This window comes from Bufo gargarizans, chromosome 2, assembly GCF_014858855.1.
Source record: "Bufo gargarizans isolate SCDJY-AF-19 chromosome 2, ASM1485885v1, whole genome shotgun sequence".
Classification (NCBI taxonomy): domain Eukaryota; kingdom Metazoa; phylum Chordata; class Amphibia; order Anura; family Bufonidae; genus Bufo; species Bufo gargarizans.
The window spans coordinates 647,201,331-647,228,283 of NC_058081.1; the positions used below are offsets into that span (position 1 = coordinate 647,201,331).

The window sequence follows — 26,953 nt, forward strand, 5'->3', positions numbered from 1 at the left end:
AATACCAGATAGCAACACATATCCTTTTTTCCTAATCTTTTTTTATTTTCTGACTACAGATGTTTATTTATTTATTTCCTAAATGTGGTAATGGGTGCTGCCATCTTGCCTGAGCTGTCGATAACTAGGGTGGCCAGATGCTCTGCTTTACGCCAGACAGTCAGGTTTCCTGGCTCCCTGTCCTCCCTCCGGCACAGGGCCTGGACGGACGCTGGGGTGTTCTCCTTTTCATCGTAGCACAGAAGGTATGAATCTCTAACCCTGGGTTCACACCTGAGCGTTTCTGAGACGCGCGTTTTACGCGCGTATTTGTCGCGCGTTTTTATGCGCGTTTTTTGCAATAGTAAACGCGCGTTTAACGCGCGTTTGTGTGATTGACTGCAGTGTTGTCCAATGAGTCTATGGGCCAAAACGCGCGACAAACGCCCCAAAAAAAGCTCAAGAACTTGTTTATGCGTCGGGCACTTTACAGCGCGTTCAAACGCGCTGTAAAATGCTCAAGTGTGAACCAGGGCCATAGGGAAGCATTGGTTTTCACGTGTTGAGCGTTTTACAGCGCGTTTGAACGCGCTGTAAAACGCTCAGGTGTGAACTTAGGGTTAGGCCTCTTTCACACGGGCGTCGCTTGTAAGGGCCAGATAGGATGCGGGTGTGTCGCAGGAAAATGCACAATTTTTCCGCGCAAGTGCAAAGCGTTTTAATGTGTTTTGCACGTGCGTGAGAAAAATAGTCATGTTTGGTACCTAAACCCGAACCCGGACTTCTTCACAGAAGTTCGGGTTTGGGATCGGTGTTGTGTAAATTTTATTATTTTCCCTTATAACATGGTTATAAGGGAAAATAATAGCATTCTTAATACAGAATGCTAAGTAAATTAGGGATGGAGGGGTTAAAAAATAAAAATAATTATTTAAACTCACCTCATCCACTTGTTCGAGGAGCCCGGCTTCTCTTCTGTCTTCTTCTTTGATGACCTGGGAGGAAAAGGACCTTTGGTGACGTCACTGCGCTCATCACATGGTCCGTCACGTGGTCCATCACATGGTCTATCACCATGGTGATGGACCATGTGATGAGCGCAGTGACGTCAGCGCAGTGACGCAGTGGATGAGGTGAGTTTAATAAAAAAATAATAAAAAAATCTCACTGTTTACCGCAGGTCCAGTGACGTTACGACTAGTATCAACTGGCCTGGGCGCGGCTAAGCTCCGTTCACTTGAATGGAGCTTAGCCCCGCCCAGGCCAGTTGATACTAGTCGTAACGTCACTGGGCCACCAGCGGTAAACAGTCAGAAGGCCGCAGCACTGCTGGCGCGCCACTGCCTTCTCAAACAGCTGATCGGCGGGGGTTACGGGTGTCGGACCCCCGCCGGTCAGATGCTGATGATCTATCCAGAGGATAGATCATCAGTTTAAACAAACTACAGAACCCCTTTAAGATACTTTAAGATACTTACCACAAAGTGTTTTTTTTTTTACTGGTATTTAATAAAAGTTACGTTTTAAGAGATTCATACCTTCTGTGCTACTTTTTTTGTTAACATGACTCATGTCATCGATCTTTGATTATCATTTCTGACACTTTTGTCCTCCTTTTTAGTCGCTCCAGCATTGCGCTGTCTGAGTGTGAGCTGCCGGCACAAACTGACCCACTGAGGCTTCTCTCACCCCTAGTCAGTCAGTAGAGCCGGCCGACATGTCCCTCTGTGACTGAGGGCGAGAGAAGTATTCCAGGCTCCGCACAACTCACCTTCAGGTCTTCCAGTACTTTTTTTCTATTTTGCTGGCAACAAGGGGGGGTGGCTTAGCAGAATTGGGGGCATAGTCTATAATGTCAATTTTTTTTGGTGTGAAGAAAGTGGCCACCCATGGTTAGGTGGAGACCTCAGTGACTTCTATAGGATAGTGTTTTAAGCATGCTCTGTGACCTGTGCAGAGGTCAGGAGGGAGTAGATAAGTTGTGATATCACCTATTGTGAATGGTGGAGCCTGTGTTATCTATATACAGTATATAGGTGATATCTGTCATTGTGAAAAGTGATTTGTACAGACCAAGAAGTGGTGCCTATTATTAGTGAGCAGGAATTTAGGATTTTTCTAAAATATAAATAGTGACATGGAAAATGAAAAATAACATCACCAAAAATTCTTAAAAAATGTGTTTAACATAAAAACATATGTTATTCTCTAACGACACAATCTCTATAAGGGAGGTTTCAGCCAGCTTTTTTAGAAATAAAAAGACAGTTTTGGGGCCGTTTTTTTTTAGCCAAAGCCAAAAGTGGATCCAACAGGAAAACCATAACTCTTTCCTTTATATTTTTCATTTCTCTTGAATCTACTTCAGGCTCAGGGTTTAAAAAAAAATGCAACAAAAATGTAATAAAAATTGTGGCTTTCAAAAAACAACTGTTGTGTGTAAAAGCACCCTAAGGCATCATGCAAATGACCATATGTATTTTGCGGTCCGCAAAAAACGGATACGCAAAAAATACAGATGATGTCTGTGTGCATTCCGTATTTTGCGCAACAGAACAGCTGGCCCTTAATAGAACAGTACTATCCTTGTCCGTAATGCGGACAATAATAGGACACGTTCTATTTTTTTTCTGAACGGAAATACGGACATACGGAAACGGAATGCACGCGGTCTGCAAAAAAAAACGGAACGGACACGAAAAGAAATATGTTCGTGGGCATGAGGCCTAAAAGTGTTCTAGAAAAGCAATTGCACATCACCTGCATTAAAATGATTATGGCTGTCAGGTGTAGCAGTCAAGTTAGACAATACATATTATGTCCCTCTCATCATGCCCCACAGGAGGATAGAAATTCCATATTCTTTTCAGCTTTGCTTATTGTCGCCCCTAAAACATTTTGCTTAAAGAGGACCTGTCACCGCTCCTGACATGCCTATTTTAATAGCTTCATGCATTCCCCATGTAATAACAATTCTGGAACAACTATTCCTATGGCTCTATGTTGTGCCATTACTCTATTATTTCTACTAGAAGTTATGAGTGAATTGCTAGCAGTCTGCAGTAAGGGTACAGAGGGGAGGTAACAAGTTGGGGGTGTGAACCTGCACAGACTCACTCTATCCAATCAGAGCTGCCATTGGCAGATTGTGCAGGTTCACACCCCCAACTGGTTACCTCCTCTCTGTACCCTTACTGCAGACTGCTAGCAATTCAGTCATAACTTCAAGTAGAAATGATAAAGGAATGGTACAACGTAGAGCCATAAGAATAGATGCTCCAGAATTGTTATTACATGGGGAATGCGTGTAGCTATTAAAACAGACAAGTTCTCAATGATAAAAGGTCCTCTTTAAGCAGAGGGAGAAGCGGGAAAGGGAAGTTTCTGATTGTCACTTTTCAAGACCAATCAGTCATTGGCCTGTCAAAATGAGAGATATCTATGGCTCATATTTTTCAGAGGCCCTTTTTATGAATTAGCTGCAACCTGATTGGTTGGTTTAGGCAACTGATTCAACAATGTTGACAAATCTTTCCCAAAACGTCACGTAGCCTTACCAGCACTACCTAGTTAAAGTTAAAAAGGTTGTCCATGTTGGAAGAGAGCAACAGCTGCAGCTTAATGCTGGAGGAATGATGTTGACCCGACAGTAGATGGCGCTGTGTTAATGTACTCATGTGTAGTTCTTCCAAGTTATGTACTCTCTGGTTATGATGTAAGATGCTGCCTTTTGTGTTCTCCATCTTGATGGTGTTACAGATAATTTGTTGCTGTCTGCTTCAAGTAAAGCAAATCAGTTTGTTCTCCTAAAACCTGAAACACTGCAACAGTCCCAAAACCCCACATTTTTACTAAAATACTTACAGAAATAATATCTTAACAATCTCCTGCTGCTCCCATTCTGAAACCTCCTTGGTCCTCCACCGACCTCTGCATACCGGCCTCCAGTGATTACATCCCTACAGAGACATGCAACCACTGCAGCCAATCACTGACTGTAGCAGTGACATGTCAGAACCATTGATGTTAATGCTTAAGCCAATCAGATGTCAGTGTCAAGATGTAATCGCTGGAGGCCAGTATACAGAGACCAGTGGGGGACAGAAAAGAGTTGGACAACCCCTGTAAAAGAGGGTGATCGCCCACTCAGAGCCCCCAACTGGGAAGAGTTACTACAAAGAGCATGTCTCACTCTGGAGGGCCGAACATTACATAGATTTCAATGGGAGCTGTGTAATGCTTAGGAAATACTTCTAATGTGTGTAATGCAGGAAATACTTGCTGGTGGATTCCCTCTATCAGATTACTGGTGATCTCTGGAGGTCCCAGCAGCAGGTCACCCTGCGATCAGCTTATTTTCTGGGGGAATCTTTCTAACGAAAAGAGATTGTCCACAGTGGAAAGCATCTTTGAAGTCTAAACATTAGAAAATTGCCTTTGGGTCTGTTTTTGAACCTGATTTTTTTCTCTAGTTTGTAGGCTCAAGCTCAGATGGAAGCAAGCGTGGCATGGGTGTCGATATATCACTGCTCAGCTGCCAGTACTTCCTTGCACAGATAATTGTGTCCATTGTGATGGGACCTTTGACGTCAATGGTTGGCAGTGCCAACGGCGTAATGTACTTTTCCAGCCTAATGTCATTTGTTGGCTGTTTCTACTCTTCATTGTTTGTCATCTATGACATCCCACCTAGTGGAGACCTGGATGATGAAGAACAGCCGCTGCTGATTAATATCTGAACAAAATTCAAGGGATATTTTACAACAGAGACTTCATTTTAAAAGAAACCCCTGACCGGGTACTAGGTGCTGTCTGTGGGTATTTCTGTCCCACTGGCCTTTGGAATCTCCACAGAATAAGAACAGCTGAACAAAACTGCACAAAATAAAGTATTAGCCATGTCAAAAACACGTATGTGTAACTAGCATGTATGAAGCAAGGGTTTAACATGTGTAACAAGTGATCGTGGGGTCCACAGCAGAATGTTTATAGGACCATCTCAGCAGAGTTTGTATGGAGTCACCTCATTTATGAAGCTGGTGACAAACTTTACGGCCTCCCACACAGAGTTTGTGACTCATTTTTCTTAAAAGGACCTGCCAACTCTCCTGCATGCTGTCCATCTGTTATAGCTCCTGGAAACATATGAATACATTTAGAATTGATGCTACTATTCTCCTTGAGGACAGCATGTGCCACTACACAGTCTAAAGGCTGTATTACACAGCCTGAAGTGTCAGACGATTGTCGGGATGTAAGCGTTCTGTCCCGGCAATCGCCTGCTCGCTAGCGGAGGAGACCGCTGCTATTACACGCAGCAATCTCTTCCACAGCATAGGGAGAGGCGATCGCTATGCCATCCCTCGCCCCCATGCTGTATAGTGGTTTGCCGGCGGCAGATCGTAATTAGAAAGCACGATCTGCAGCCAGCAAGCGCTAATTTTTTTACATGTCAAAAGATTTGGATTGCCCGATGATCGAGCAATCGGCGGCAGTATTACTATGAACGCTCGTTAGTAATCATCTCCCGAAAAATCATCAGGTTTAATACAGGCTTAAGAAAGGGATTGTTATATTATGGGGAATGACAGTAATCACTAAAACAGACGTGTCAGGAAAAGTCTTTAAGGAGTTTTCCCATGAAAAATTGTTGGATTACTAGTGTGCATGTTTGCCCACCACTCCATTTACTTCTATGGGGCTGACGTAAACAGCCCTGCAACAGTCCTAAATAACTCAAAGGGGTAGTGGACCAACATGCATACTCCATTCAAATAGCTGAGTGAGGGACCCCTAGTTTTTGGGATTGTGGAGGGTCCAGGGGTCACCTTAAACCATTTGTTCGTGCAGCCCGGCTTTTCTTCTGTCTTCATCTTTGCTGTGCAGTTGGAAAAGGACCTTTGATGACGTCACTGCGCTCATCACATGGTCCATCACATGATCGATCACTATGGTGATGGATCATGTGACGGAAATGATGAGCGTAGTGACGTCACCACAGGTCCTCTTCCAACTGCACAGCAAAGATTAAGACAGAAGAGAACCCCGGCTGCACGAACAAGTGGTTTAAGGTGAGTTAAATTATTATTATTATTTTTTTAACCCCTCCAGCCCTATTGTACTATGCATTCTGTATTAAGAATACCCCTCCAGCCCTATATTAATGATCGGGTCCCCATCCCAATCGTCTGCTTCACTTCTATGGTACAGTCTTAGTAGCAACCTCAGAAACAGATGTCATGAGGCAATTCTCTCTGCAAAAGTCACTCCAACCATTTATTTGCCTCGCTTGCCAATCAATGGTGTTGATGTGTTCTGATTGACGCGCTCTGTCTGGCCATTCGACTGCGGGTGGAAAGCAGAAGAGAATGACAACCGAACCCCCAAGCGAGAACAGAAGGCCTTCCAGAATCTGGAAACAAACTGCGTGCCCCTATCAGAGACTATGTCTGAAGGAATACCGTGCAATTTGACAATGTGATCAATAAATGCCTGCGCCAGCGTCTTAGCATTGGGCAAACCAGGAAAAGGGATGAAATGCACCATTTTGCTAAAATGGTCTACCACCACCAGAATCACAGTCTTCCCCGAGGAACGAGGCAGGTCCGTTATGAAGTCCATGGACAGATGTGTCCAAGGACGGGAAGGAATGGGTAAGGGAAGGAGAGGACCTGATGGCCGTGAATGAGGGACTTTGGCACGAGCGCAAGTCTCGCAGGCTGCCACAAAACCCTCAACCGACTTACGAAGCGCAGGCCACCAGAATCTCCGAGCGATGAGATCCGGTGTGGCTCTTGCCCCCGGGTGCCCAGCAAGGACCGTATCGTGCTGTTCCTTAAAAATCTTGTGTCTTAAAGCGAGAGGCACAAACAACCTCCCAGGAGGACAAAGATCAGGAGCCTCTGACTGGGCTGCCTGCACCTCTGCCTCCAATTCAGAAAAAAGAGCAGAGACCACCACACCTTCGGCCAAAATGGGACGCGGGTCTTCAAAATTCCCGCCTCCCGGAAAACAACGTGACAGGGCATCTGCCTTCACATTCTTCACCCCAGGGCGGAACGTGACAACAAAATTTAATCTTGAAAAGAACAAAGACCATCTGGCCTGTCTCGGGTTCAGACGCTTGGCTGACTCCAAGTAGGCCAGATTTTTATGGTCAGTAAATACGGTAATAGGGTGTCTGGCTCCCTCTAGCCAATGGCGCCATTCCTCAAAAGCCAACTTGATGGCCAACAATTCCCTATCTCCCACATCGTAATTTCTCTCTTTTTTCGAGAAAAAGACACACGGTCGCCATTTGGCAGGAGAGGAACCCTGAGACAAGACCGCACCCACACCCACCTCAGAAGCATCAACCTCAACTATGAAGGGTAAAGAAATATCAGGTTGCACCAAGATGGGAGCGGAAGCAAAACTCTCCTTGATATTAGAAAAAGCCTTACGCGCCTCTACCGACCAAGAAGAAAAATCTACCCCCTTTCTGGTCATATCAGTGAGTGGTTTAACAATAGAGGAATAATTCAAAATAAACTTCCTGTAATAATTGGCAAAGCCCAAAAAACGCATCAGCGCCTTCTGATTCTCAGGAAGCTCCCACTCAAGCACAGCGCGGACCTTCTCGGGGTCCATGCGAAAACCAGAAGCGGAGAGAAGAAACCCCAGAAATTGAATTTCTGGAACAGCAAACACACATTTTTCCAGTTTCGCATATAATTTATTCTCCCGCAGAATGAGCAAGACCTGACGTAAATGTTCCTTATGAGTTTTGAAATCAGGAGAAAAAATCAAAATGTCATCCAAATACACTAATACAAATTTTCCCATCAAATGATAAAAAATGCTGTTCACGAAATGCTGAAAAACGGCTGGGGCATTCATCAAACCAAAAGGCATAACCAAATTTTCTAAATGGCCCTCAGGGGTATTGAAGGCCGTCTTCCATTCGTCTCCTTCTCTGACCCTGACCAGGTTGTATGCCCCTCTTAGATCTAATTTGGAAAAGACTTTAGCCCCAACAACCTGGTTAAACAGGTCCGGGATCAGAGGAAGCGGATAAGGGTCACGAATAGTGATACTGTTCAGCTCCCTGAAATCCAGACAAGGTCTTAAAGAACCATCTTTTTTCTTAACAAAGAAAAAACCAGCGGCAACAGGTGACTTTGAGGGTCGTATGTGTCCTTTTCTCAGACTCTCAGAGATATAAGCACGCATAGCGATCCTTTCAGGTTGGGAAAGATTGTATAAACGAGATTTAGGCAGCTTGGCGCCTGGGATGAGATTAATAGGGCAATCGTACTCCCGGTGCGGGGGCAAATCCTGAACTCCACTCTCAGAGAAGACATCCGAAAATTCAGAGAGAAAAGATGGTACAGTCTTAGTAGCAACCTCAGAAACAGATGTCGTGAGGCAATTCTCTCTGCAAAAGTCACTCCAACCATTTATTTGCCTCGCTTGCCAATCAATGGTGGGATTATGTTTAGTGAGCCAGGGTAGCCCCAACACTAGAGGAGTAGGCAAACCGCTAAGGACGAAACATGACACATCCTCAACATGAGCATCACTCACAATTAAACGGATATTGTGAACTATGCCCTTTAATGATTTCTGAGAAAGTGGAGCGGAATCAATAGCAAAAACAGGAATATCCTTTCCCTAAAGTGCACACCTGGAAACCATGAGTTATTGCAAATTGATTATCAATGAGATTGACCGCTGCTCCACTATCCACAAAAATCTCACAAAAAATGCTCTTGCTCTCTTGCGCCACCCTAGCAGGCAGGACAAAACGGGAACTACAAGCAAACGGTAAACCTTCAATTTCTGCCTCAACCCTGCCAATAGTAACAGACGGAACATTTTTAAAAGATTTTTTCCTCTTTGTTTCTTTATTACTCCCAGAGAACTGCCTGAATCTCCTAGAGGGGCAGACATTTGCCAAATGATTTATACCTCCACAACAAAAACAAACCCTCCGATGCGGGCTGAATCTTCTATTGTCAGAAGCAATCAACCCCAGCTGCATGGGCTCCTGCTCAGAAGGGGCTGACAGCGACTGAGACCCCTGCGCACAGAATGGGACCGCTGCAGTGTCCTGGGACTGAGTATGACAGGAAGGAGAGATCTCTCCTCTCTCTCTAAGACGCCTGTCAATACGAACGGCCTGAGACATAGCAGAGTCCAAGAAAATAGGCCTTTCATGAAAGGAAAATGCATCTTTCAATCCCTCTGAAAGACCATGGCAAAATTGACTTCGGAGTGCAGCTGTCACTGACGGTGTACAGGAAACAAGACAAAGCAACATGCATATATGACTGAGTGGATCCAAAGCTAAGGAACCAAAAGGGAGACCCCTGCACAAGACCTGAGACTATCCCTGGCTGCTCAGCCTATGCAAAGATCCGAAAGGTGGAGGTTTGCATATCCACGTACCTCGACTATATACCCCTGAACACCCTACAATAGTGAGGGGACACGACCACCGGCTCCCTACTCCAGACACGGAGGGAGTCAGGGTCACCTGGGATCCAGCAAACAGAAAATAACAGATAAATGTTCAGCACTTAACTTTGTAGCAGACAGGAAAACAAGATCAGCATGCACACACACTCCAAGAGGAAGTATAAGCCGCCCAGCAATGCACCATGGGGAGGGATTTAAAGGGAAGCAATCAGTCCAACTCCATGACAGCTGAGAGAGGCTAACGAGATGAGGAACTGAACAGCACAACAAAGAGAACTCAAGGAGGAGGTTCTGAAAGGCCTCTGTCAGAGCTTCTCAGCTGTCTGGTTGTGACAGCAGCATCATTCCAACCAGTATCAGCTGCCCATCTCCGAAATTCTGAGCAATATATCTCTGCGGATTGTTTACCCTGGCATAATAGAAGTAGTCTAGACTCAGCCAGAGCAACACGATCCGGATCATCATATATCTGACCCAGGGCTAAAAAGAATTCATCCACTGAACGGAGAGGCCGTGCCCCCTCCGGCAGCGAAAAGGCCCAGGACTGAGTGTTACCCCTGAGCAGCGATATAATGATCCCCACCCTCCGTTTCTCATCACCAGAGGAATGGGGAAGAAGGCGAAAATGGAGTTTGCAAGCCTCTCTAAAACGCACAAAATTCTCACTACCCCCGGAGAACGTATCCGGGAGCGAGATCTTAGGCTCAGAACAAACTCCATGAACGCCAGCTGAACCGGTCACTTGAAGCTGAGAAAAAGTCCTGCGGAGATCAGCTACCTCCAATGAAAGACCCTGAAGGCGTTCAGCCAAAAGTGAAACCGGATCCATGCTTGAGACGGTTTTGGCGGCTTATAATGTCACGGACGGTGTACAGAAAACAAGACAAAGCAACATGCATATATGACTCACTGGATCCAAAGCTAAGGAACCAAAAGGGAGACCCCTGCACAAGACCTGAGACTTTCCCTGGCTGCTCAGCCTATGCAAAGATCCCAGAGGTGGATGGTTGCATATCCACGTACCTCGACTGTATAACCCCTGAACACCCTACAATAGTGAGGGGACACGACCACCGGCTCCCTACACCAGACACGGAGGGAGTCAGGGTCACCTGGGATCCAGCAAACAGAAAATAACAGATAAAAGTTCAGCACTTAACTTTGTAGCAGACTGCAAAACAGGACCAGCATGCACACACACTCCAGGAAGTAGTATAAGCCGCCCAGTAATGCATTATGGGGCGGAATTTAAAGGGATGCAATCAGTCCAACTACAGAGAGGCTAACGAGATGAGGAACTGAACCTCACAATAAAGAAAACTCAAGGAGGAGGTTCTGAAAGGCTTCTGTCAGAGCTTCTCAGCTGTCTGGTTGTGACAGTTATTTACATAGGACTGTGTGTTGGAGGTGGCTTGGGAGGAGGTCATGGTTTTTACATGGGACTGTATGTTGATGGCAGCTGTGGGAGGGAGTGATGTTATTTACATGGGACTGAATGTTGAGAGGGCAATGTTATTTACATGGGACTGTATGTTGAAGGTGGCTGGTGGGGGGAATGATATTATTTACATGGGACTGAATGCTGAGGGGGTGATGTTTACATTAGATTGCATGTTGGAGGCGGCTAGGGAGGAGGTGATGTTATTTACATGGGACTGTATTTTGGAGGGGGCTGGAGAGATGGTGTGATGTTATTTACATGGTACTGTATGTTGGAGGGGCTGAAAGGACTGTATTTTGGAGGGGGCAGGAGAGATGGTGTGATGTTATTTACATGGGCCTGTATGGTGGACAGAGGAATATAATTACAGGGGGCACTGCAGAGGGCAATATAAATAATGGGGACACTTCAGGGTGACCATTATAACAGTAGGGGGCAGTATAAATACTGGGGGCAATGTAGGGATGTTATAAATCCAGGGGACATTATAGGCGTCTTATTACTACTGGGGGCTCTATAGGAGGGACATATAGATCTGCCTTATTTCTACTAAGAGCACTATGGGGGCCTTATTACTACTGGGGGCTCTGTAAGGGCATTATTAATACTGGAGGGCTCTTCTAATAATGGGGGCACTCTTGGCGAGCATTATCACTGTTGGGGGCACCGTAGGGGGCAGTATTACTAATGGAGGCATTCTAGAAGGGAATTACTATTGGTGGGACTATGAGGAGCACTATTACTATAGGGGGCACTCATATTTCTTTAGGATAGTATTTGGGGGTATTGGGGAGCACAGCGAGCAGCAGGATAACACTGTGGGGACTCCAGGTTGGGGGATGATGATAGAAAAGTGAGGACACTAAGATGTCTGTGTGTCACACTCTGCAGAGACGAGGCGGCTAAGAGAAGTTGTATGAACCTAATGGAGAAGATGATGACATAGAAGATCTACATCAGCGGAGACGTCACCTGGAGGCCCTGGACGTGAGAGGTACATGCTGCTGTATAGCAAATACAACAAAATGCGGTGTGTAGTGGGATGGGGGGGACTTAGAGAACTGGGCCATATTCATTGGGGCTTGGGCCCCGGATCTTTTGAGAGCCTAGCAACGCCCCTGATGCAGACCCAAACAACGGTCATTTGAATGAGGCTTTACTCTCACTGCTTTCAAGTTTGTAGACAGGGGAAAATTGCTGCACATCAATGTAAGGCTACTTTCACACCAGCGTTTTTGCTGGATCCGTCATGGATCAGCAAAAACGCTTCTGTCACGATAATACAACAGTCTGTATCCGCTATGAACAAATCCGATTGTATTATCTTTAAAATAGCCATAACTTACCCGTCATGACCACCACTGAAAGTCAATGGGGGACGGATCCGTTTTCTATTGTGTCCGAGAAACCGGATCTGTCCCCATTGACTTACATTGTGTCCCAGGACGCAGTCAAAAACGCTGCTTGCTGCGCTTTTGTGTGCGTCATGGGAACGCGACCAAACGGAACAGAATGCATTCTGGTGCGCTCCGTATCGTTCAGTTTTGTCCCATTTGACAATGAATGGGGACAAAACTGAAGCGTTTTCCTCCGCTATTGAGATCCTATGACGGATCTCAATAGTGGAAAGAGAAAATACTGGTGTGAAAGTAGCCTAAGCCTGGTTAGAAAACACACACTAAGATTCTTCTGTACACGACAAGGGTAGGAGGAGAACAATTGCATAGGTTACACACTCACCGCAACTCTACAAAGAAATACAGAGAGCAGGGAGAGGCTAGTCTTTACAGGAAATATTAATCTCTCTCCAGTAATGTTCAATTTTCCACCTCTGGGGCACCAACATATGGGGATAAATATTAGAAAACTGCATAAGTCAATTCCCTTATATATAAACAAGAGTACATGTTTCTGGTTTCTTAAAATAAAATTCATAAATTCATAAAATGAACTGGTACTAGTGTACTATTGGTATTACTAGGGCTGAGTTCACATTACTTTTTAGATTTCCGTTCTTCCAATCCATCAGAAGAAGATAAAATAAATAAAAAAACACAGGATTCTGTAAAAAATGGATCCTGTTGCATCAGTTGTCATCCGTTTGAAGCATTTCCGTCTGAGATCCGTTTTTTAGACGGAAAAAAGTCTTGCATGCGGCACTTTTTTTTGTCAAAAAAAAGGATCTCAGACAGAAATGGCTAGAACGGATGCAACAGGATCCATTTTTTTTTTTTTATAGGATCCTGTTATATTTTTTTCTCTCTCTATTCTTTTGACGGATCAGAAGAACGGAAAGCTAAACGGTAATGTGAACTCAGGCTAAGGGCTCATTCAGACGGCCGTATGCTATCCGCAAAAAAGCGGATCCATTTTTTGGAGGATTAGATGCTGACCCATTAACTTCCATGGGGCCCTTTTCTATTCCACGGTTCCGCAAAACAAATGAAACATGTCCTATACTTATCCGTGAAAATCAGGACATGGCCCCTATGAAGTCTATGGGTCCGTAAAAATACTGAATGCGGATAGCATTCAGTATTTTTGCGGACAGCATACGGCCGTTTGAAAGAGCCCTAACTCAGACATTGGAGTATTGAGAAAATACATATTGAGTAATGCACCTATTATACCACAAGGTGGCACAATTTAACTAATATTATACTGTACATAAATGGAAGAGAAATACCAGGCAACATTAAAGCGGTATTCCCATCTGAGACAATGGGGCAAGGATAAAAACTTTATTTTTTAATTTAACACCTGGAAAATCTCTTTAAGATCCAAGGTTTGCTTGCGCCTTTTTTGTGCTATAGCACCCTAAGGGTCCATTCACACGTCTGTTGTTTCTTTCCGGATCCGTTCAGTTTTTTGCGGAACGGATGCGGACCAGTTGCGCACCCATTCATTTTCAATGGGTCCTACAAAAAATCGGACAGCACAATGTGTGCTTTTTCCATTGTTCCGTTCCGCATGTCCGATAAAATATAAAACTTGTCCTATTATTATCCTCAAAAATCGGTTCCTGGTACAATACAAATTCAATGGATCTGAAAAAAAACGGATGACATACGGAAACATTTTCAGGAACAACGGATCCGCAAAAAACGGACCAAAATTCGGGATATAGAAAAATGCTGACGTGTGAATGGACCCTTAGGCCTAGTTCACACTAACGTTTTTTTTGAGAGTGTACGGGCCGTTTTTTTGTGTTCCGTATACGGTCTGTATACGGAACCATTCATTTCAATGGTTCCGCAAAAAAAACGGAATGAACTCCGTATGCATTCCGTTTATATATTTCCGTTTTTCCGTTCCGTTGAAAGATAGAACATGTCCTATTATTGCCCGCAAATCACGTTCCGTTGCTCCATTCAAGTCAATGGGTCCGCAAAAAAACGGAACACATATGGAAATGCATCCGTATGTCTTCCGTATCCGTTCCGTTTTTTCTGAACCATCTATTGAAAATGCTATGCCCAGCCTAATTTTTTCTATGTAATTACTGTATACTGTACATGGCATACAGAAAAACGGAACGTAAAAACGGAAAGGAAATGGAAACACAATGGAACTTAAAAACGGAACAACGGATCCATGAAAAACGGACCGCAAAAAACTATAAAAGCCATACGTTTGTGTGAACTAGGCCTCACTCATACATGGCAAACCGTGGATTTTACCAAGTCCTTGTCAAGGTTTTTATGGACTACAAGTGCTGGATACCCAATTTTTTGGGATCTAGATTATGTCTGCCAGATGGCCACCCCTGAAATATCCGTGCACCATGAAGATTTGAGAAGTACAACATATGGGTGTGCGATAACCTTTTCTTTCTGCTTGGACAAGGATAATGCACGCAGCGATGTCACAGCACAGCGGTTATAAACAGAGCGATGGTTCAGTTCTGGATAAAAAACTCAAAGGGGGCGCTCCCCTGTGGGTCAATACAACTTACCAGCTTGTGTTCTGAAGACCAGGCACGACACTAGTGAAGGACGAAGTTCCTCCACACCAGGAGCAAAGACCAGGCTACTGCGCTTGTTCGTTGGACACTGCACAGAGGAGGCAGGAAGAGAAGAGAAGGCAAAAAAGCTCCCAAAGGGAGCAAACAAAAACAGCATGCTGCATTGGATACTTTGAGGTAGGTGTTTATTGAATAAAAACACATAAAAACACAAATAAAAACAACAGCTACGCGTTTCTGTGGCACTCCGCCATCTTCATCAGGCTCTGATGAAGGTGGCAGACGACCACTGAAATGCGTAACTGTTGTTTTGATTTGTTTTTTTTATGTGTTTTTATTCAATAAACACCTACTATGCAGTTTTTATCGTCTACCTTCGGGAGCTTCTCTGCCTACAGATAATAAACTCAGTGATCTCTATGCACAAGGCCAATAGAGGTAGTGATGCCACAGCCTATCACAGCACAGTAATGGCCAATGTAATAGCAAAAGAATAGTTGTCCGAGTCATGCCACAGAACAAGGATAATAAATATTGTGAAGTCGTAAGTGTCGTACACAGTGATGTCACAAAATAGGCATATTGAACATAGTGACGTCACAGCTAAAGAATAAAGACTAATGTGATGTCACAGAAGAGATAATACATACTCAAATCCCTTATGTGGCAAAAGTGGCCTTCAGGTCCTAGTAACCAGTCACAACTGCAACTGCTGATCTGTATGGGTCTACTAATTAACACATTGGTGGAATCCTCTACAGCAGCCATCAGTGATTCTCCATCTCCTGTGCTACTACAAGTCCCAGCAAGCCACGACACAGCAGCTAGAGAGCCATAGGTTGGAGACCAGTGTTCTACAAAATAGAGGTATTTTCTTGAATTTGGGTGAATTTCACCAAACCTCTTTACTGTGCTGTGTGTAGGCAAAAAATATTTGGGAAACGCCACAGTTGTACGCCCACACGATGTGATGTCATTATGGAGTTGTCACATGTGCAATACACGTGTATATTGTGAAGTGCATTTAAAGATGGGTGTTCTACTCCAGTAGCACTGAAGAAGCTGCACCACTGCAATTATACAGTATGTGCATGTACCTTATCTATAAGCGCTGAAACATTCATAGAAAAGTTACTTTCCATGGAAAGTGTTAATAAGCTGTCCGCCAACCTACTCAGTAATGGAGCAGAAGCAACAATTTCTGCACCCACCACATAACACAGTGGCCATTGTTTGATGCTTGTCTCATTACCATAATGAAGGCAACATGGAAAAGTCACTATGAAGATTGTAAATATCTCCTCCTCCAACTTTCTTTTCAGTCCACTGGTACCAGGACACCATCCAATTATTACAATTAAAGAGGGATAAAAACAATAGCAAAGTATAAAAAAATTAAAAAAAGTGAGAGAGAAAAAAACGGGACACAAAGCTGTAAACAGTACAATAGTTATAACATTGCAACATAGTTTGTTAGGCCGAAAACAGACATCTGCCCATCCATCTCACCATCACCACCTCCTCAGGCAGAGAGTTCCATAGTCTCACTGCTCTTACCGTAAAGAATCCTCTTCTTTGTTTGTGTACAAACCTTCTTTCCTCCAGACGCAGAGGATGTCCCCTCATCACAGTCACAGTCCTGGGGATAAATAGATGATGGGAGAGATCTCTGTAGTGACCCCTGATATATTTATACAAAGTAAGGCTCCATTCACAGGTCCGCAAATGGGTCCGCATTCTCTATGGGGACGGAATGGATGCGGACAGCACACAGTGTGCATTTGCGGAGCACGGCCCCGATCTTCGGGTCTGCAGCTCCGTAAAATATAGAACATGTCCTATTCTTGTCCGCAGCTGCGGACAAGAATAGGCATTTCTATAGGGGTGCCGGGCGGGTGTGTTGCGGATCCGCAATTTGCGGGTCCGCAATACACCACGGACGTGTGAATGGAGCCTTATTAGACCTGGATACTGCTGAACCCCAGGCTTTGGCTCCCAAGCAATAAACAAGGGGAATAATTATTTGAAAGAAAGATTGAGTCCAGACCTTGTATGTAGTTAAACAGCAGCTTTACTTTGCATAAACGTTCTCCGAAACTGTTTACACGCTTTGTCTTGGTCCCAGCAGGCTTTAGCATTAAACTGGCAGGCAAACTCCATTCTGCTATATCTTTCTCTCTGACTCTGCTGTACTGACAGGCCTGCTGTATAACTCAGCTTCTTCTTGTATGCTGCACTTCTCTTTGTATGGTCTGTCTCTAGATTAGGCCAGGGAACTTTCCTCCTGGCTCCTGAGGCTCTAAGCTTTGGCCTCCTCTCTCTCTCTCTCTCTCTCACCCAAGGTCCTCCACTGTGAATGTAGTAGCCTCCTCTAGCCTGCTCTAGGGTGGCCAAACGTCCGGTTTTAGGTTGGTCAGTCCGGTTTTCAGGCTCCCTGTCCTCTGTCCAATGCAGAGCTTGGACGGACACAGGGATGTCCATCCTTTCAGTAGCTCACGCTCAGACAGCAGCACTGCGCTGTCTGAGCGTGAGCTTCAGCAACTGACTGAGGCTTCTCTCACCCCCTGTCAGTCACTAGAGCCGCAGACACATGGTTCCCTGTGGCTGACTGATGGGGAGAGGAGCACCCTGGCTGCCCCCAGCTCACCTCCCTTCTTCCCTCTCCTCCCCCCGTTTTTTTTGCGGGCGGCTATGGGGGGCATAGCTTTACTGATGCTGGGGCGTGGCTTCATCGAGGTAGACGTGGTCGGTGAGGTCCGGCTTTCTTGGGTGAAGCCAGTGGCCACCCTAGCCTGCTCCTGAGGTGTACTGGTGAGTTCAGAATGTCACCCTCTAATGACCTGACATATTTGCTGCCGGCCCCTCTCTCCTCTCTCTGAGCGGCAATAAATTACAAGGGCTGCTTGTTAGCTGATTTCCCCTGGTAGGTACAGCTGGACAGTCCAGACCCTGGACTAACAGGAGGGGAGATAGCCTGCAGAGAATATACAGGACCTGTCCTCTGCAACCCCCTTCTCCCCCACTGTAGCTTTATTTTTTTTTACTATTTGCTGCTTGGAACACAGTTGTCATCTCTATCTATCTCATATCTGTCTGATATCTATCTAAGATAGCTCTGCCATATTTGCTGCCACCTGCTGGTGAACCAGGCACATTACATGAACAGAACAGTTGCAAACAGTATTATAGATGCACATTGTGGAGGACATGGAATAAATGCATAAGATGACATGAGGTTAGACCAATAAAGACAGTAGCAGGGTGTAGGAGTGGTAACACCACTCTGGGGTGTTACATAAGTATCGTTATGGAAGTTTATGTGGATAGTATCGACTGCAGTATAGATGTGTACACATATTCTACCATGTGCTTCCTCTGTGAAGTGCTGTATTCTGATATTAGTAGCCACAAGGTATGGGGAATGTAGGCACTCTAAATAAGACCTGCATTACAGATAAGTAGAAAAGCCCTATGTTCCTTTAGCTTAAAGTGATGTCTCAGGCCTGATGAAGACAGCGGACCACCATGGAAACGCGTAGCAGTTGTTTTTGTACCTGATGCAACATTCTATTTTTATTTGCTACCTCCTCCGTGCAGTGTCCAGCGAACGAGCGTAGTCGCCTGGTCTCTCTCTCCTGGTGTGGAGGAACTTCGCCCTTCACTAGCATTGTGCCTGGTCTGCACAACATGATCCGGTAAGGTGTATTGACCCACAGGGATTATACAGTGACCTAGAAGGTCTCACACCAGGGAGCACTCCCTCTCTTTTTTCTTGACATGAAAATCTTGTCATTATTTTGCTACACAGTAACAGTATCACAGTATAGGAATAATGCACGAAGTGATGTTACAGTATAGGAATAATGCACACAGTAATGTCACAGTATAGGAATAATGCAAACGGTGATGTCACGATGCAGAGATAATGTAAAATAAGAAAAACAAAGGGGACTTCTAGTATAATACCATAACAGTTGTGAGATGGCCTCCTGCAATGATGTACTCCTTACTAAAGGTTGTTGTGCAAACCAGGCAAAACACCAGTGTGAAGCAAAGTTCCTCGGAAAATAGAGGAGACCCAGGCTGCTGCCCTCACCGCCACATCCATAGTAAGCCGGAAACCAGATCAAAGCGGAGATATTCAAGGCAAAAACGGGAAGAACAGCACACTGCACCAGAAACTTCTATTAAATTTGTTTATTGAGATCAATAAGGTCAGATGAAGGCGGCTGACCACTGCCAAAACGCGTAGCCTGTCTCTTTTCATTTGTGTGGTTTCATTGATTTTAATAAAAACCTTTAATAGAAGCTTTTGATGCAGTGCTCTGCTCTTCTCACTTTTTGCCTTGAATATCTTCACTTAGGTACAGAGATAATGCACATAGTAATGTCATGGTATAGGGATAATGCACACAGTGATGTCACAGTACAAGGATAATGCGGACAGTGATGTCAAGGTACAGAGATAAGGCACACAGCGATGTCACAGTACAAGGACAATGAATGCAATGATTTCATGGTACAGGGATAATGCTGACAATGAGTGTTCCCAATAAATCAGGGGTGCACAACGTTTCCTGGTTGGGGGCCACATTGCCAGACTTAACCAATGACAAGGGCCGAAATTTAAATTTAAAGCTGTATTAACAACTGAAATATTGTTCTTATGGCATATTGAACAGACATTTTATACCATTAATGTCTAGTTACACTTCCAGGACTCCCATCTAATGGGAGAAATACATGAAAAATACATGTGAGCAGCCATAAGACATAGGCATACATGTCTGTTACCAGATGGTTGGGGGCCGCACAGAATGGTATCAAGGGCCGCATGTGGCCCCCGGGCCGCAGGTTGTGCACCCCTGCAATAAATGATACATCACAGGGATCATACAGTGACGTCACAATACAGGGATAATGCACACAGCAGGGATAACTATGGGACGCTATATTAAAACTTAGATTAGGGAAGAATTCAATTTTTCTTCATCCATAGTTATTAGTAACTGTGAAGAAGCGCCCCCTTAGTTATTAATCCCGATAAGATCTGCTATATCTGCCACCCTGGTAGTTACAACAATGTTGCTACACTTCCTATAGGGAAAATGGGTGTCTGTACACAGCCTGCTATTTTCAGCACTGTTTGGGCAGTATAAAAATGTATAGAGACACCCCTCTAACTGGTAACAACTGGTAACGGATTCAGTATAATTAGTAGCCATGTGGGGGGTCCTAATGAGTGACTGTCAGCATTCCTTCTATAAGTGTGTATTGTAGGAAGTATAACAAAATAATAGCAAAGACAGGTGCACTCTGCAGTCTTACTAAACCCTCAAACTGATTTTAAAATTGAGAGATTAGCCAACATGTCCTACGGTGTAGAACATGTCTGAGCCCGGGCACCACGCCAAGGTTTCTCAAGTAGCCCGGGACCTAACACTCACCTACCTGTGCCGTGTGGGCAATACCAGGAGCCAGTGGGCAAATTACAGGAGCATGAGGCCGACTCACAAACAGCTCACCAGTTACCTCCAGCATGTAGCCATGCTTGCAATGGGAGGAGGGAGGAGTCTGCGAGTCCCACTCAAGACTGGCTGATATGGCCCAGGCCTCACAGGTGCACCTAAATGTGGCCTGTAGATGGAAAACAGGCACATTTAAATTGGAGTTTATACACCTCCAGGAATCTATATATACAAACTGAAAAGAATAGCGTGGTATTAGCAGGAGGTGCTCAAACCCACATGCAGTTGTGCATATATATAGGGGAGCAAATCCTGCACTTGTGGCCTGTTGCTAATGACGATCCCCAGCAAAAATGCATACGGTGGAGGATGCCCACAGCGAACCACAAGTACCACAATAGACATCCCACACAATTTTAAAATCAGTTTGAGGGTTTAGTAAGACCGCAGAGTGCACCTGTCTTTGCTATTATTTTGTTATATTGTTATATTAATTATCACATCCACATAATTGCTACCTTGTGTGGGATTCTATTGTGGTACTTGTGGTTCGCTGCAGGCATCCTCCACCGTATTTTTGCATTTTTGCTGGGGATCGTCATTAGCAACGGGCCACAAGTGCAGGATTTGCTCCCCTATATATACAGTTGCAAGAAAAAGTATGTGAACCCTTTGGAATGATATGGATTTCTGCACAAATTGGTCATAAAATGTGATCTGATCTTCATCTAAGTCACAACAATAGACAATCACAGTCTGCTTAAACTAATAATACACAAAAATGTTTAATGTTACCATGTTTTTATTGAACACACCATGTAAACATTCACAGTGCAGGTGGAAAATGTATGTGAACCCCTAGACTAATGACATCTCCAAGAGCTAATTGGAGTGAGGTGTCAGCCAACTGGAGTCCACTCAATGAGATGAGATTGGAGGTGTTGGTTACAGCTGCCCTGCCCTATAAAAAATACACACCAGTTCTGGGTTTGATTTTCACAAGAAGCATTGCCTGATGTGAATGATGCCTCGCACAAAAGAGCTCTCAGAAGACCTACGATTAAGAATTGTTGACTTGCATAAAGCTGGAAAGGGTTCTAAAAGTATCTCCAAAAGCCTTGCTGTTCATTAGTCCACGGTAAGACAAATTGTATATAAATGGAGAAAGTTCAGCACTGCTGCTACTCTCCCTAGGAGTGGCTATCCTGTAAAGATGACTGCAAGAGCACAGCACAGACTTCTCAATGAGGTGAAGAAGAATCCTAGAGTGTCAGCTAAAGACTTACAAAAGTCTCTGGCATTTGCTAACATCCCTGTTAGCGAATCTACGATACGTAAAACACTAAACAAGAATGGATTTCATAGGAGGATACCACAGAGGAAGCCACTGCTGTCCAAAAAAACATTGCTGCACGTTTACAGTTTGCACAAGAGCATGTCACGGCTGGGGATGGGGGAAACCCTCAGCCGTGCGGTACACGTAGATGTTTGGTCGCTGCTTGGCCAGGACCACAGGATCAGAGAGCAGGTCACCTCCTAAAGCCTCCCTAATCTGACCCTTACTCCTAGCGGCATGAGCCGACCTTAAAGGTAGGAGGACTCATGCTCCGGAACCTCGGGTCCCTACTAACCCTCCGCAGGTCCCTAAGCTAGGAGCTGGGTAGACTACCTGTTCCTCATGGACATAGAGGAACAGGAGCCTAGAATGGCCAAGCTGTAAATAAGGGGAAACCAATACAACTTATGGCAGTGGCAGGTACGTGGAAACTACAACCTCACCTACCTGCCACAGACACACAGCCTGGAACCGATGTGCAAGTGCTGCTATCCACAACCAACACAAATGACAATAGCACACACCATACATCACACGGGAAACCAGGAAACCATAAGGTGCAATAAACAAGCAACCACATACACATAAACATCACATCAGACAAGGTAACAATTTATGACCAGAAGGGTGGCCCCCACTGGCAGTTGGTAAATAACCAGGAGGATGTCTCCAGCAAGCATGGCTGAAGCACCCTCTCTGACTACTGCCTTCCACTGAGGCTTTATAGGGCCAAGAAGCCACACCCAACAGTCAGACACACTCAGTGCACACACACACTAGGAAGGAAGTTAACCCTTCCAACACCAGGGAAGGGAAAACATCAACTTAAAGGGGAAGTGCACACAATAACCCCTGTGCACACCAGACAAGGGAAGTACACACACACACGTTGCCAAGGGCAACCGCACGCATACCTGTTGTCCGCTGCAACCGCACTTGAGGCAAACAACTAAGTGCCCCCAGCTGCGGTTGGCACAACACCAAACCGCGGGCAACTGCATGCGGCTCCCAAGGAGTCACGACCATGACCAAGGGTCGTGACAGAGCACCTGGATGTTCCACAGCAGTACTGGCAAAATATTCTGTGGTCAGATGAAACCAAAGTTGAGTTCTTTGGAAGAAACAAACAACACTATGTGTGGAGAAAAAGAGGCACAACACACCAACACCAAAACCTCATCCCAACTGTGAAGTATGGTGGTGGGGGCATCATGGTTTGGGGCTGCTTTGCTGCGTTAGGGCTTGGACAGATTGCTATCATCGAAGGAAAAATTAATTCCAAAGTTTAGCAAGACATTTTGCAGGAGAACTTAAGGCCATCTGTCCACCAGCTGAAGGTCAACAGAAGATGGGTGTTGCAACAGGACAACGACCCAAAGCATAGAAGCAAATCAACAACAGAATGGCTTAAACAGAAGAAAATATGCCTTCTGGAGTGGCCCAGTCAGAGTCCTGACCTCAACCCGATTGAGATGCTGTGGCATGACCTCAAGAAAGTGATTCACACCAGAGCTCCCAAGAATATTGCTGAACTGAAACAGTTATTTTAAGAGGAATGGTCAAGAATTACTCCTGATCATTGTGCACATCTGATCTGCAACTAGAGGAAATGTTTGGTTCAAGTTATTGCTTCCAAAGGAGGTTCAACCAGTTATTAAATCCAAGGGTTCACATACTTTTTCCACCTTCATTGTGAATGTTTACATGGTTTGTTCAATAAACACATGGTAACATTTAATTATTTGTGTGTTATTAGTTTAAGCAGACTGTGATTGTCTATTGTTGTGAGTTAGATGAAGATCAGATCACATTTTATGACCAATTTGTGCAGAAATCCATATCATTCCAAAGGGTTCACATACTTTTTCTTGCAACTGTATGCACGACTGCATGTGGGTTTGAGCACTTCCTGCTAATCAGTCATATAGATTCCCTAATCACCCCCCTGTCATTGATCACCCCCCTGTAAGGCTCCATTCAGACATCCGTATGATTTGGACATCCGTATGGCACCGGACGGGGTTAAAAGCAGATTGTGCTTGGCATGCATGCTGTACCTGCGCTCCCTGGACTTTATGTGGCTGTCATGGCCCATAAAAAGGTAGGAACTAGTGTTAGGGACCACTCATGAAGGCAACCTTGACGAGGTGAGTGGCTTATTACGCTTTGGCCAAAATGTACACCAATGCCTTATTCAACATCCAGCATAAAGGCAAGGCAGAGTGCTGGTTGCAGTGTGCGATTGCATTCTGTGTTTTTACATTTATATCTCTATTTCGCCATAGCAATCTGCACCTGCTAATACCACGCCATTCTTTTCAGTTTGTATTGTAGGAAGGCGCAAGGGTCAGTCATTGACGGAAGGTATGTGTCACCGAGATTCCTGGCCTCGGTGAGGTAAGAGCCGGTAATTAAAAGTGTCAATTAGTGCTGACTGACACTATTTGTTATTTAGTATGGCTATATAGCCGATCCGGGCCAGCTCTTACTGGGAGCAGCCAAAGTGCAGGGTGGGTGGCTTCTCCCCACGGTCCAGGCCGGGTTTTGGTTTGGGATATAAAAACCCAGCCTGCAGTCTCAGCTGAGTGGATTACCCTCCACTTCATAGTGAAGCTGTGGAGACGCTGTGGTTTTGGGATCTGCATGAGTTGTGCCGTGCTAAAGGGCTGAGAGCCGCATTGCTGGAAAACAGGCCCCCAAAAGCCTGCAGTGTATGGCTGATGAAAAACTGATAACCAGGTGAACGTTTGTGCTCTGTGGACTTTCCATGATGTGAACATACACCAACACTGCGAACTGTTATTTTGTTTTGCCTTTTTTGTGAATAAACACTGAACTATTTAAGTTAAAGACTTTGTGATTGCCTCTATATTGCGTCCGCTAAGCTGCCTACCAGAGCAAATCCCCACAGTATATAGAGATATACTTCTGTATAGGAACGCCCACTGGACTCCTAAGCATAGAAAGAGCAGATATCAAAATTCATAAAATACAAGTTTTGCTGAATCATTTCCCATAAAACTATATATCAGTCTGCTCAGCTCCTCCTGATTTATAACATGCTGTCTGCATGGTGACAGGTACACTGGCCATCCTCCAAAGCCAAGCTTGATGTAGCCCCTGAATCTCAGTAGAGATGTGGCTTGGCTTTACCATTATATACCGTCATAGGGCATATACTGAATTTATCTGCCAACAGTTTGTTATATTTGATGTATTGGTTTACATAGAATAGGCCTTATTTATATGTCTAGGACTTTAGACATTGGACTCTATGTAAAGTAACGGCTGAGGGGAACAAACAAATAGTTCCTTTTATTACAGTCTACTCCCTCTTTATGGTGCCGGATGTGGGTGGATGCCAGTAGAATAAAAAGCATGGTGGGACAATCCTTTGCATGATAACACTGGTGTGTACAAACGTCTGTAGTGAGTTTCCCCACTACGATATGGATGCTAACAACAAGGCCAGACTTCTGTGTCTGTCCATACAAACAAGACAACGAAAGTGGTCAGCTCCCTGCGTGTCCATGATTGCTCACTATGAAACATCCAAACATCCTAATATTGAAAACAATGACAGACCTCCAACATCCATATTAAAGGGGTTGTGTAGCCAGTACGTATTGATGGGGTCCGACTCCCGGCATCCCCACCGATCAGCTGTTTGAAAACGAGCACTGCTTCCTCTTCAAGACTACACGGCCCATAGTTTTGCTTGCAGCGTCGGCGCAGTGTAATTACAAGTGCTTCTCCCATTCAGGTGAAAGGAATAAGCAGTTGTAATTACACTGTGCCGCTGTAGCATCTGCATGAGCGCCGCCTCCCTTTCTGATTAGCAGAGGTGCCGGGAGTCTGACTCTAACCAATCAGATATTGATGATTTGCGCTGAGGCTAATTCATTAATATGTACTGGCTGCACAACCCCTTTAATTTAAGTGTTGCTTCACATCTTTAAAACATCAGGCAAATCCCCAAAAAGAAGCTTAGGCATTTTGGACAAACCATATTATCCTTCCTCATAGCATAGTCTCAAAGGCTCAGTATTTCCTGGCATCCAGGTGCTGAACACTAATCACCATGAGCGTTTAAGAGGTTCTCCAAGCTGAGGACCAATAGTCACGGGGTAGGGGTTGTGCAGGTCCAGTGCTCAGGTCCCGTCTCAGCTGTCTCTGGTCCCTGCTGGACCAGAACTGTGAAGTTCTGTCTACATGAGCTCAACGCTCGTGTTTCATTTCTGGACAGGTCATCACTGAGGCCATTGATTAGAGATGTGCATGTGGAGGGCACGTCACATTTCTGGTCCAGTGGTCCAGAAGTGGCGGAGACGAAAGCTTGGCCCTGGTCCCAGAATGCTTGTGACATGTGGGTCTTTTTTTTTAATTACTTTTAAACCATGACCAGCCTCTGGAACATTGGTTTCCATCCTCGAAGAACATTTTATCCTTCTGAACCTCACAGAGCACTACAATGACCATTACATACGGCTTATGGTCTCCAGAGTAAACACTGCCAATATTGGCTAAAAGATACAAGCATGTAAATATATCACAAGATAAACTGGGCATAATCATATTAATAAAATATCTTAAATCAGATCCTAAATTCACACCATTAGGCGATCTGTTCTCTAATTTCAGAAAGCCCCCCTATCGCACAGCTTATGTTCACAATTACCTCCCTGGGTGGTCTGGTCACTTTCTATAATTCCTGCAGGTTAAGAGTGTCACGGACGGTGTACAGGAAACAAGGCAAAGCAACATGTATAAACGACTCGCTGGATCCAAAAACTAAGGAACCAAGGGAGACCCCTGCAGAAGACCTGGCACTTTCCCTGGCTGCTCAGCCTATGCAAAGATCCGAATGGTGGAGGTTTGCATATCCACGAACCTTGACTATAAAGCCCTGAGCACCCTACAATAGTGAGGGGACACGACCACCGGCTCCCTACACAAGATATGGAGGGAGTCAGGGTCACCTGGGATCCAGCAAACAGATAATAACAGATAAAGGTACAACACTTAGCTTTGCAGCAAACAGGAGGACAGAGTCAGCGTGCACACACACTCCAGGAAGAAGTATAAGCCGCCCAGAAAAGCCTTCTGGGGAAGAATTTAAAGGGAAGCAATTAGTCCAACACATGACAGCTGAGAGAGGCTGACGAGAGGAGGAGCTGAATACCACAACACAGAAACTCAAGGAGGAGGTTCTGAAAGGCCTCTGTCAGAGCTTCTCAGCTGTCTGGTTGTGACAGTACCCCTCCCTCTACGAGTGTACTCCGGACACTCAGAACCCACCTTCTCAG

General features: G+C 44.9%; 1 protein-coding gene across 1 annotated transcript in view; it reads left to right on the forward strand.

Moving 5' to 3' along the window:
• SLC45A1 (solute carrier family 45 member 1) overlaps nucleotides 1-5,004 on the forward strand; it is a 29,719-nt gene extending 24,715 nt beyond the window's left edge. The window contains exon 9 of the mRNA XM_044278414.1: nucleotides 4,452-5,004. Within this exon, the coding sequence (XP_044134349.1) occupies nucleotides 4,452-4,718 (267 nt within the window). The 3' untranslated portion in view covers nucleotides 4,719-5,004. The remainder of the gene's footprint in view (nucleotides 1-4,451) is intronic.
• Nucleotides 5,005-26,953: the final 21,949 nt, after the last annotated feature.